This window comes from Amborella trichopoda, chromosome 1, assembly GCF_054954075.1.
Source record: "Amborella trichopoda isolate Santa Cruz 75 chromosome 1, AtrichopodaSantaCruz75HAP2 v2.0, whole genome shotgun sequence".
In the NCBI taxonomy this organism is placed as follows: Eukaryota; Viridiplantae; Streptophyta; class Magnoliopsida; order Amborellales; family Amborellaceae; genus Amborella; species Amborella trichopoda.
In genome coordinates, this window is record NC_142336.1 from 10,249,600 (window position 1) to 10,262,737 (window position 13,138).

At 37.2% G+C, this 13,138-nt stretch overlaps 1 protein-coding gene across 11 annotated transcripts in view; it reads left to right on the forward strand.

The window, feature by feature from the left end:
* LOC18442771 (cadmium/zinc-transporting ATPase HMA2) overlaps positions 1–13,138 on the forward strand; it is a 29,001-nt gene that overhangs the window by 8,911 nt on the left and 6,952 nt on the right. For 9 of the 11 annotated variants that reach the window (XM_088860848.1, XM_011628192.3, XM_088860875.1 and 6 more), the window contains 5 exons: positions 1,410–1,665; positions 2,112–2,249; positions 2,411–2,744; positions 8,138–8,340; positions 9,390–9,589. In XM_088860848.1, coding sequence (XP_088716974.1) covers positions 1,410–1,665; positions 2,112–2,249; positions 2,411–2,744; positions 8,138–8,340; positions 9,390–9,589 — 1,131 coding nt within the window. Of the gene's footprint in view, positions 1–1,409; positions 1,666–2,090; positions 2,250–2,410; positions 2,745–8,137; positions 8,341–9,389; positions 9,590–13,138 lie in introns of those variants that run through there. The other 2 variants (XM_088860887.1, XM_088860885.1) reach the window with 2 other exon arrangements.

Sequence of the window (13,138 nt, forward strand, 5' to 3'; positions counted from 1 at the left end):
TGACGATATTGATATTTTCTTTTAAAGCATTAGATTCAAGCAAATTAAAAGGTTTTGGAATACCTTTATTTTGTGGGAGCCTTCTAAATAATTGCCATATAAGTGCCTGTTAAAACACGTATTTTGTGAGGTCAATTATCCACTGCTAGTAAGTTCTTCATTCTGTTTCTTTTAAAAAACATAAATATTTCATTTTGTTTGTGAAAAGACATGACCAACTGTGAAATACAAATATCATTGCTTGTTTAAAAAGTACCTATGGAATACCAGAGTTTCAAATACTCTGTTACATTTTTAATTAAAAACAAGAATAATTAAATGAAAAATTACGAAAATTTATAGTACCATGTTTTCATTGCTTGAGATAAGGCACTCATGAAATATGGCATATTTCAAACTAGCTTTATTTGAAAGATAGAATGGTGGTGTTGGCGAAGTATCAAGATCATCAATTGCCCCCTGGCACCCTTAACTATACAAACACATACACACACAAGAGCAAAACAATTTGGTCCCCCTAGTTCTTAGGTTGGACCGCCAAAGTGTATGTCCAACTGCTTTTTGGGGGGTTAGGGTCATATATTGGGGGCATCTATTCTAAGATAGGGTCATGCATTACAGGAAAGAAGACGATGGTATTTGATCAAAACCTTAGGGTGGTCTCTTTATCCCCAAATTATATATATGGATCTTATAGCATGAGACTGTTTACCTTTGAAACAAGAAAGTTAAAATCACTCGTAGCCGTCAGATGTGAAATCAGGCAGCTAAGCGTGTGTTACAAAGTTTCAAAAGAAGTTTTTGTGGACTTTGCTTACAATCAATCACACACCCTCAATAATTTGATTTCGCATCTAATGGCTATAAGGGTAATTGTGGCCTTCTTATACCAAAATGCTAGGTCTTATTGGTTTGTACATGATAAAGTGAATGTAAATTTCTATTGTACTTGTTGCACATGACCCCAAACATCTGGTGCTAATATAGGATGGCTGGGGTCCTCCAGAAATTTGCCAAATTTTGCAGACTTTGAGCAAAGGAAAGACTCTGTTTTCGACTTCTGACTGTTTGGGTTGTGGAAGTATTATAGGAAAGTTAAGTGCTCTCACGCAGTATGTCCTATGGATCCATTTGAATATTGTATAAAGTGCTCATAAGGCAACTTTCTACATGGCCTTCATACAACAACTTTATACATGGCCTTCATAGCATGAAGTTTTTAATATGCGGCTAATAGTTACAGAATATCGGCCCCACTTGTATGGAAAGATACCGTTCTATAGCTTCAGAGAAGATGTTTTCCTTCCATTGCTTATAAGTTAGTCACAACATCAAAATAGACACTAGACACACACAACTGCCTGTTAAGAGTATTTTTAAATTTAGTAAATATGGGATTCTTTTGCCAGGCTCAAATAACAATGTCAGCTCTGATGAATATGGCACCTCAGAAGGCTATGTTGGCCGAAACGGGTGAAATTGTTGATACAAGAGAAGTGCCACTCAACACTATTCTTGCAGTGAAAGCCGGGGAGATGGTTCCAATAGATGGAATCGTGGTCGAGGGAAGAAGTGAGGTTGACGAGAAGAGCCTTACTGGAGAGCCCTTACCAGTTACAAAAGAGCCTCAATCTGCGGTTTGGGCGGGTACTCTGAACTTAAATGGTACATCCACACCTTAGCATCTCTCTCTCTCTCTCTCTCTCTCTCTCATGTAATTGTGAAAAATGTATCTATCTCTATTTCACATTGAAAATGCGTTCCCAGACCTTGTGAATGTGCATATTATTCCAATGCAAATTAAGATAGAAAGGAATTCCTTCAGACATAGTGAAACTCTGCAAATTTTCCCTAAAATTTAAAAATGTTTTTGTTTTGGGTATGATTCAACCTTATGAAATCTATGAAAGAAATTCATCTTCTCTATGTAACTTGAAGCAATGATTGCAGAAAAGAAACTAAAGTTGGATGGTTGTCTCTTTAGACAATTATCGAGTTTTCCACAAAAGTTTAAAGGGTTTTATATGTTAGTAGCATAGGAGATTTGTTTGAATTGGATGAATTAACTTTGTCCACTTTTGTTTGTGAAGAACAGTAGTATATTTGTGTAGGTTATATGACCATAAAAACGGTGGCCCTTGCTGAGGATTCAACGGTGGCGAGGATGGTAAGACTTGTAGAGGCGGCTCAACACAGCACCTCCAGAACGCAGCGGATTGTGGAGGTGTTTGCACGATATTATACTCCAAGTAAGGAAATTTTGAAACTTGTCTTTTGAAGAAGAGGGGCATATTCCGCGTCTTTTGCACCATTTATGCAGATATCCTGGGATGCTCCAAATGTTCCTACATGCTATTAGAAAAGGCAACAAAATCAACCAGCTGACCTGTTCTTTTTCTTAAATTGGCAGGTGTACTGATAATTGCTGCAGGGATGGCAATAATCCCAACCATAATGAGAAAGGAGAATTGGCACAGCCATTTATATATGTCTTTAGTTGTGCTTATATGTGCGTGTCCTTGTGCACTTGTCCTCTCAACCCCGATTGCCACTGCTTGTGCCTTGTCGAGGACAGCGTCCGAAGGGGTACTAGTGAAGGGCGGAGACTTTCTTGAGACCCTCGCCAGAGTCCGAATTGTAGCTTTCGATAAGACAGGAACTATAACGAGCGGGAAATTTTCAGTGGCGGAAATGGTGTGCCTCATTGAAGAAGACGACATCAGTTTAGACATGTTGCTCTACTGGTAAGCTTTAATACAAATATTTTCCTTTATTTGTTCATTTTTCTTCTCTTTTTTATGAGTTCCGCTCCTGAATCGAAAAAATTGGAAATTATTCTTTTTCATTTTTTTTCTTCATATTTTCCACTTAACAATGCTTTTCATAGTTGGGTTCCATTCCTCTTGTAATGAAATATAAAAAAGATGTCGAAAAAGGGCAATTTATCCTCATGAAAATTTCTCAAAAGAGTAGAAAAAGAAAGAAACCTCATTTGCTCTACAATTCTCATGGACCATTTTGGACTTCAGAATATTTCGGCCCAATATATAAGGTAAAAAATTGGAAGCATGTTTTTGGCCCAAACATTGATTTTCCTCCCATTAACCATAATATTGTGTTCGAGTGTCTCATAACACAGTTAAATGTGTTTCATTTTATACATTGAGGTGTACCCTTTCATGCATGTAGTTATCACCTTAAGGAGAAAGTGGCATCCTGACTCTATTATAGTTCTAAGTATGTATAATAATTATTGATTGCTTTATATAAGGCCATACCATATTAATAGTGGATGGACATATATATATATATATATATATATATATATATATATATATATATATATATATAGGGAAAAGATTGAATGTGTGAGGTCGCGTATGTGGGTTGTATATGCCAACTGTTGGGATCGCTCATCTCAAATCGACGGTCCACTTCAAAAAAAACATTTCCCTGTGCATCTCTCTGTCAACTCTCTCTCTCTATGCCCCCTCTCTCAGCAACTTTGTCCACTTCAAAAATACATTTCCCTGCGCCTCTCTCTCTCAACGCCCTCTCTCTGTAAGCCCCCGCTCTCTGCAACTTTCCCTGCACCCCTCTCTCTCCCATGTTGTCCCTCTCTTTCTATGCCCCCTCTCTCTGCATAAGCAAGCATCAATCATAAGCATGCATCAGTAAATCACGTGTCTCTCTCTCTCAACGCTCCTCTCTCTCCCAGCCGTCCCTCTCTCTATGCCCCCTCTGCCTCTCTCAAATATCTGAAGCACGCCCTCTCTCTCTCATCGATAGCAGGCATCTCTCTGTGAAATCTAAATCACGCGTTTTCAGGTATGGATGGCCATTTTTCATTTTACTGATACTTCACCATTTTACCATGGCCATTTTACTTTTTACTAATGCTTCTTATGGATGCCATTAGCAAGGTTACTAATGCTTTTTATGGATGCCATTTTACATTTTACTGATGCTTCTTATGGATGTTATTTTACCATGGTTGCTTATGAATGAATGATGCCCATTTTACTGATGCTTTCTTATGGACGAGTGATGCCATTTTACTGATGCTTGCTTATGGATGAATGATGCTTGCTTATGATCTGTACAAATTAATCGATCACATATTTCTTGGCCACATTTGGGGGTTTCGGTTTGTCAATGGTTGAATGCCTTACACAGAGCATAAAAATTTCTTTAGAAATAGTTATCTCGTAGATTTTGTGGCCACATTTGGGGGTTTCGGTTTTTCAGTACTTGATTGTCTTACACAGAGAATAGAAATTTCTTTAGAAATTTGTGTCTCACAGATTTTGTGGCCACATTTGGGGGTTTCGGTTTTTCAGTGCTTGATTGTCTTACACAGATCATAGAAATTTCTTTAGAAATTTGTATCTCATAGATTTTGTGGCCACATTTGGGGGTTTCCGTTTTTCAGTGCTTGAATGTCTTACACAGAGCATAGAAATTCTTTTAGAAATTTGTATCTCACAGATTTTGTGGCCACATTTGGGGGTTTCGATTTTTTAGTGCTTGAATGTCTTGCACAGAGCAACTAAACTATTGTGGATGCCATTTAACATGGCCATTTTACTTTTTACTGATGCCTCTTATGGATGCCAATTTACCATGGTTGCTTATGGATGAGTGATGCCATTTTACTGATGCTTTCTTATGGACGAGTGATGCCATTTTACTGATGCTTGCTTATGGATGATTGATGCTTGCTTATGGTCTGTACAAATTAATCGATCACAGAATTTGTGGCCACATTTGGGGCCATAAGACAATCAAGCACTGAAAAACAATTAAGCACTGAAAAACCGAAAGCCCCAAATGTGACCACAAAATCTGTGAGATACAAATTTCTAAAGAAATTTCTATGCTTTGTGTAAGATATTCAACCATTGAAAACCGAAACCCACAAATGTGGCCAAGAAATTTGTGATCGTTTAATTTGTACAGATCATAAGCAAGTATCATTCATCCATAAGCAAACATTAGTAAAATGACATCACTCCTCCATAATAAAGCATCATTAAAATGACATCACTCATCTATAAGCAACCATGGTAAATTGGCATCCAAAAGAAGCATCAGTAAAAAGTAAAATAGCCATGGTAAAATGGCATCCATAATAGTTTAGTTGCTCTGTGTAAGACATTCAACCAATTAAAAACTGAAACCCCCAACTATTGCCATAAAATTTGTGATCGATTAATTTGTACAAATCATAAGCAAGCATTAATTATCCATAAGCAAGCATCAGTAAAATGGCATCACTCGTCCATAAGAAAGCATCAGTAGAATGGCATCACTCATCCATAAGCAACCATGGTAAATTGGCATCCATAAGAAGCATCAATAAAAAGTAAAATGACCATGCTAAAATGTCATCTACAATAGTTTAGTATCTCTATGTGATACATTCAAGCATTGAAAAAGCTAAACCCCTCAATGTGGCCACAAAATCTGTGAGATACAAATTTCTAAAGGCATTTCTATTCTCTGTGTAAGACATTCAAGCACTGAAAAATAGAAACCCCCAAATGTGGCCACAAAATCTGAGAGATACAAATTTCTAAAGAAATTTCTATGCTCTGTGTAAGACATTCTACCATTGAAAAAGTGAAAACCCCAAATATGGCCAAGAAATCTGTGATCGATTAATTTGTACAGATCATAAGCAAGCATCATTCATCCATAAGCAAGTTTAAGTAAAATGACATCACTCGTCCATAAGAAAGCATCAGTAAAATGACATCATTCATCCATAAGAAACCATGGTAAATGGCATCCACAAGAAGCATCAGTAAAATGTAAAATGACATCCATAAAAAGCATCAGTAACCTTGTTAATGGCATTCATAAGAAACATTAGTAAAATGGTCATGGTAAGATGGTGAAGTATCAGTAAAATGAAAAATGGCTATCCATACCTGAAAACGCGTGATTTAGATTTCACAGAGAGATGCCTGCTACCGACAAGAGAGAGAGGGCGTGCTTCAGAATTTTGAGAGAGGCAGAGGGCGCATAGAGAGAGGGACATCTAGGAGAGATAGACCCGTGATTTACTGATGCATGCTTATGATTGATGCTTGCTTATGCAGAGAGGGACGACATGGGAGAGAGAGGGGCATAGGGAAAGTTGTAGAGAGAGGGGGCTTAGAGAGAGAGGCTCTGGGAAATAATTTTTTGAAGGGGACAAAGTTGCAGAGGGGGCATAGAGAGAGAGAGGCTCAGAGAAATGTTTTATTGAAGTGGACCGTCGATTTGAGATGAGCGATTCCAACCGTTGGCGTATACAACCCACATACGCGACCTCGTGCATTCAATCTTTTCCCATATATATATATATATGAGAAATGATCCCATAGGACCCTCTTCCACCCATGTGTGTAGGACCCCAAATGATCATCATTAAATCTGGCACGGATCTATACAAAAGTCAAATCCTACACCCATGTGATAACTTTTCTGGAGGTCCGTGCCAACTTTAATGGTGATCCTTTGGGGTCCTACACATATGGGTGGGGGAGGGCCCTAGAGGATCATTACTCTATATATATATATATAGGAAAATGCTGAGATTAGCCGACTAGCTCATATGAACATATGAGCCTAACGGCCTAGATTGAATCTAAGACAATCTGACGGTCACGACCTCATTTCGTATTTGAATTTGAATTTTTTTTTCTATAAATCCAAATAACTTGAAATTTTAGGCGTCCATTCTTCCCACCAAAGCGCACCTAATAAAAATATTTAAAAAATAATTCACAAAAATAAATTGACCAAAATATCCTCGAAACTTTTCAGGTGTATTTTGGTGAATTTATTTATTGCAAATTATTTTTTTGATATTTTTATTAGATTCTCCTATTTTTGAAGAATACATGCTTAAAATTTCAAGTTATTTAAAAATAATAATTCGTAAAATATAAATTGACCAAAATACCCCAAAAAAGTTTTGACGGTATTTTGGGCAATTTATATTTTACAAATTATTTTTTTATATTTTTATTAGATTCGCCTACTTTTGAAGAATAAACGCTCAAAATTTCAAGTGATTTGAATTTGTAAAAAAAACATGAAAATTCAATTACGAAATGAGGTCGTGACCATTGGATCACGCCCAGATTCATTCTAGGCCGTTGGGTGACACTGTAGCAGTCAGCCCTTGGGCTGACAAGATCGTTTCCCATATATATATTTATTTTGTTTAGTTTTTATCCAATTTTTAGCCATAAATGTCTTACATGTTCATAAAAGGTTTTTTATTTTTAACTTTTTCATGCATTTTATAAAGGTTAGTTTTCTAATATTAACAATTATTGTGCAAACCAATGTTCAATTTAAAACAAGAAGAAAATACTTTTGAATCACATTTTGAATTTAAAGTAATTTAATGTTTACAAATATGGCTTCTTTTTTTTTTCAAAATTTTCCAAAAATTTATTTGACAATGTGATTTTTTACATTTATAAAGAGTAATTTATGGTCAAATATTTGGGAGTAGGAAACTTAAATCACCTTTAAGAGTGGGCTTGCTAAACTATGCCCTTATTCGTACCATGGTGGGAGTAACTTTGGCAATTTTATTTTATACTATGCTTTAAAAGAAGCTGTGAATTTTGATACGAGTATTAATGGATCTGGCTGCTCCCATCTGGAATGGTTTGTGAAGTCAAAATCTCTTGATATGCTCATATATCAGTGATTTTGGGGGTTTATAATGGCTGTTTTACATGGGAATGATGGTTGATATATCACTTTCTCAAAATTTGAGATCAATGGGCAACATAAACCCACGGTATCCAATTCTTTGAAAAAAAAAAAAAACTCTTCTTTTATCTTTTATAACTTAATTGATTCTGGAATATATTAATAAAAAGGATGACACGACTATCTTATCTATCATAAAGTTCACTACATCATTCAATTATATCTGGCCTAGTATTTGAACAACTAATCATTTCTTTTCATGTTTGAAGCACTTATATATCAAACAATATGAGATTATATTTGTTGAGGTCCCAGTTGCTCCAAACCTTTATGCTGGTCTTTTGAATATCTAAATCTAAGTGAATAAGAAGTGTGTATGTCTGCATGTGTGTGTGTGCATATATATGTATATATTCAGGGTTAGCAGTGTGGAGAGCAAGTCCAACCATCCGATGGCCGCTGCCTTTGTCGATTATGGTAGATCGAGGCAAGTCGAACCAGCTCCGGAAAAGGTAGAGGACTTCCAAAACTTCCCAGGTGAGGGCGTTTATGGCATTGTTGATGGGGCTGCTATCTACATCGGAAACAAGAAGATGGCATTAAGGGCTGGGTGCAACTCTGGTATGGTCTCTTGGCCTCTCGTTTTTCTCTGTTTAATTCATTTTCCTTTTCAGATCTTTACTTTTTTATCCTGCATGATCTCTTTTATGGTTGATGATGACTTCACGAAAATATGTTCTATGAAACTTTTTTTTGCTAAACATGTTCAATAAAACATGCCTTTTTTTTTCACTAGATATTTTTTCTTAGTTAAGCATGTTTATTGAAGATTGATGATATTTTTGTTACTTTCTGGGGGTCAGATTTAGCCACTCACGTTCATTATCCACCAAATGTGATGGGTGACTAAAATCCAGAAAACAGTGGGTGGGTATTAAAACTTGATTGGCTATAATAGGAGTAAATTGTGCACTCCTTTGGGGAAAACACCCACTTTCAGGGATCTCTTTAATCTAAAATTTTAAGAAAAATCTTAAAATGACTGGATTGGTAATTCCAAATATAAAAATGATACTGAGTTTCCAAAACACATTTCGAAAATGTGACGGCTTGTATCCACACTGGGACTAGATCTTATATAGGCAATTTTAAAGCTTGATTTTAACTTCTTTTTCTATGTTGGTTGCTAGGGTTGGGTAGGTTACACCATTCCCAAATACTCCTAGGTAGGTTTTTTCTAGGGAGAGCACGTTTACAACTTGCTCATATGAACATTTCACAATATTCCTAAACTTGTGCCCCCTCACCTCTTGCTCTTCCTCCTTCACTGCAGCACTCCTATTCTTGTCAAAAGATGCCTCCATTGAGAAAATTGATTCTAATGCCCTTTACAACATAGCACCATTCAAAAAAAAAAGAAGAAAATTATTGTTAGAGTATATTATTGGAAATTTGGAAGTTTTCAACTTCCACAATAACCACAATGCCCATGCATGCTGTGATTGCAGATTTCTGTTCTCAAGTTTTCTTGATACATTCCCTCAAAAAAGAAAAAAAGAAAAGAAAAAACGAAACAAAAAAAAACTTTATGTTCTCAAGTTTTCTTGATACAACCATCTTATTCTGATGGATACGTGATGTATCATTGATTTGGTTTTCCATTTTTTCAGTTCCAAATATAAACGAACAAGAGCAGGGTGCTACACTGGCGTATGTCTTTTTGGGAAGAAAGGTAGTTGGGATGTTTAGCCTCTATGATGAAGTCCGACACAGTGCGCTTGGGGTCATTAGGGAGTTAAAGAAATTGGGAATCAAAATCGTCCTGCTAACAGGAGATGGCCATGCAGCGGCTACTCGTGTAAATGACCAGGTACTATTAGACCACTCTCTCTTTCAATTTCCAATCAGCAAAGCACACGGAATTCTCTTTCCACTATCTTAAAATCATAATCAAACAAACTCCAACTTATGACATTGTAGACATGGCTCCCCCAACAAATAGAATGCTATTGAAACCAACCAAGACTAGGGCACAATTGTAGCTATAGGTTTTTACCCAAAGTCCAATCCCAACCTCACGAAAAACTCTACCTCACATGATCCCATTTTATCTTTACAAAATAATATTTGAAACCATCATTTCAAATATTCTATAGTGGATGAAAAATGCCTCCAAAACCACAGGGGTTATTTGGGTATTGCCAACCCAACAATCTCCACCTTGATATAAAAGTCACATCCTTATCTTGCCAACAATATCCACTCATTATGTTGTTCCAAGAGCTAGAGAACTTAGCCAATACCACGCGATTTTTAGCCAAATAATATCTCTGAACATGTGTTGCCCAGCTTCCTTCATGACTGTTTTCCCCATGCTAATTCCACATTATTCAACTCCTCGACCTTAAATTTTTGAGGCCATGTGGCCTCCTTTCATGCTCTAAATGCAGTTGTTGTTTCACAACTACAAGAGGAATTGGTGCTTGATCTCTTGTTACTGAGATCTATTGCATAAGCCATCTTTATGAAGACTTTCACATGCTAAAAATTATGGCAATATTTACACACATTTTAATTATCAAAGTAGCCATATTGCTCTATTCAAAATTTTTAATTCTAAACTGACCACATGCCAACTGAGAAACCATGAACAAGTGTTATGACCAATCTCTTACCATGGTAGTTCTCAAAATCCCAATTAGAGTGGTATACAAACCTCTAGTTATACCCCTCTTTCTTTACTAAACTTTCAACATTGGTTTGAAGAAAGTTCAGAATGAGTGGCATTATAACTGGCATCACATCCTCGATTGGAATCTCCAAAGCATCATTTGCTCCGTCGTGCTATATATTCTTGCTAAGAAATTTTTTTGTATTCCCAATATCTTCCATTGCCAAACCATGTTCCCAATAAATTTATGCGAGCTTCTTTCCATGACTCTCTACATTATAACTAAAGCCCTCTTTAAACAATCTACTCCACCTTGCCAGATAAATTTTTAAACTTCCAAATCGTGAGAAGCAATATTAACTCCTTTAAATCATGTGCATGCCTCACATTTTTAAGTGTTTGGACCATCCTATCATATATCATTGTACAAACTAAGCTCATTCCATCGATTTTCGCTGATCGAGTTGTTTTCCTTTGATGCCGACCTCCCTCACATGGCTCATATGCATTAAACCTGATCTATAGAGGCACGTATGATGCGTGACTCCAATATCAAGAATCTAACTTTGACGACTTTATCATAAGGCCACCCGGAACTTTCATCTGAAATGAGACTTACGACTTTCAGGAATTTTTTGATGAACTTATTGCCTTCATCTGATCACGCTCATGCCATAAAAATATCCATCCTTGGGTTCAGCGGGCCATCTATCAATACCTTCTTTCAAAGTTTAGCGTAAAGAGGGCAGTACAAAGCAAACCCAAATGGTGGCTTCTTGCTTGTTGCAACACAATGTAGAAACAAAATTATCACAAGTCTCAAATAATGAACAAAGCAACGTTATTGCCTTTTCCTCATATTTCATCTACTCCTTGATAAACTTGAGTTGAAAAATGATGTTAAACGCGTTCAAAGGTTTCGACACTTTCTCACCCTCTCTTATTCTCAGAGAATACACATTTTTATTCAAGAAAATCTGATTGCTGACACCTTGCCATAAAACCACCATCTAATAAACCTCCACTGATGATGTTGTCTCCATAAGACCACCATCGTACAGACCTCCATTGTTGATATTATTGCCATGGCTCCACTAGTGGTTGAAATTACTGAAGAAACCACCCAAGACTATGGGAGAATGGTGGCTAGGTTTATGAAGTTGTCCCCTTCCTCAACCTCAAACCTCACCCAAAACCATCTTATAACATTACCTTCCTCTCTTTACAAAATGAGCTTTTCAAGGTTCAAATAATCGACTCGGCCAAGGTACTCGGGCCCTGGTCAAGGCGATTTACTGAGGTGAGTCTGAGTAACTTTCCCGAGTCCAACTCCTTTTGTGAAGGAAAATGAAGATAAAAATTTAATGTATGTATATATATATATATATATATATATATATATATATAGATTATGACTGGCACAATTTATCACATAGCAAGTGATTGGCATTGTGGTTATCGCTCCCTGCAAAAAAGGCCTATCTACAAGAGGTATCAAGCTCCATTCCGCTGGGGGTTACCTTTTTTAAAAACTCAAAAAAAGGTTACGTTTTTGAAAGGTGTGAAAAAAAGGGTCTAATCATGGGATTCGAACCCTGACATGCTCGAATTGTTTGGGTTAGCAATAACCGTAACGGCACTTTAACGCATTTGATTAAATGTTTAAGTATTATTATAATTAAACTAAATAAATATGATGTACCACCTACTCGCCTGCAGGGCGAGGCCGAGTTCCCTTGGTCGAGCTTGAAAATGCTGGACCTTTTAAACCCTTATGTCAAATAGTTTTATTGTGGACAAAAATTCCTTTTAAGAAAAAGAAATACCGTGGTGATCTTGGCATCGCCCCACCCCACACTAAGAGGTGGGATTCTGTGTGGACTTTAAAATTGCAATATCTTTGTTTATGCACTTTCTTTAGGCACCCTGTATAAAGTGATTCAAAGAGTAGAAACTTGGAAGCACTACATATTCATCGCAACAAGGGCTTCTCTACTTACCCAAAAAAAAACAAGGGCTTCTCTGTCTTGATAGGCTGTTTTATTAGCAAAATTTGTCTTTTCAAATGTAGTATGCATCCTTTCTAGTGACTAATTGCAGTCATAAAATGTCTTAGCTTATAATTTGTTGGTATAACAAGCAAGTTTATCCAGAAGCTTTTGGCGGCCAATGGCTCAAGCAATTCGGTGGGTTAAAAATTTGATGCCCATATAACAATGGCCTCCAAGACCTTGAACTCTGAGGCTTTTGGCCCTCCCTGCCTCCTCAACTCTAGCTCTACTCTTCTCATCTCTATCCCTTCCACCTCCGCTGCCAACCTCGCAAATCTGTACAAGACGTCCCTAGTTGGTGTTTTTCATCCCCAGAGTCCAAAGGCATTGAAAGATGGGCCAAGGAAGGCTGGAAGGAACCAGGGCTCAAGGCTAGAAGGAGCCCTGGCTTCTCTTAGGAGTTCCTCCCTGGTCTCGTTCAAGGGAGCCTCCCTTCACCTTTCCAAATGGAAGGAGGATTTGGGTGCTTTCCGTCGGCAAAAAGTCTGGGTAACGGCATTTGAGATTCCTCTTCACTTCTGGTGCCTTGACACTTTTAAAGCTATCGGCAATGCTTGCAGCACCTTCGTGGTTGTACATTGGCAATCTATGGAGAGCATTGCACTCAGGTCCCTTCTTCTCATAGTAGACGTCCTGAACCTTCAGACCATCCCACCTTTCCCCTGGTTAGAAGTGGCTGGGAATTTCTTTCGGGTCT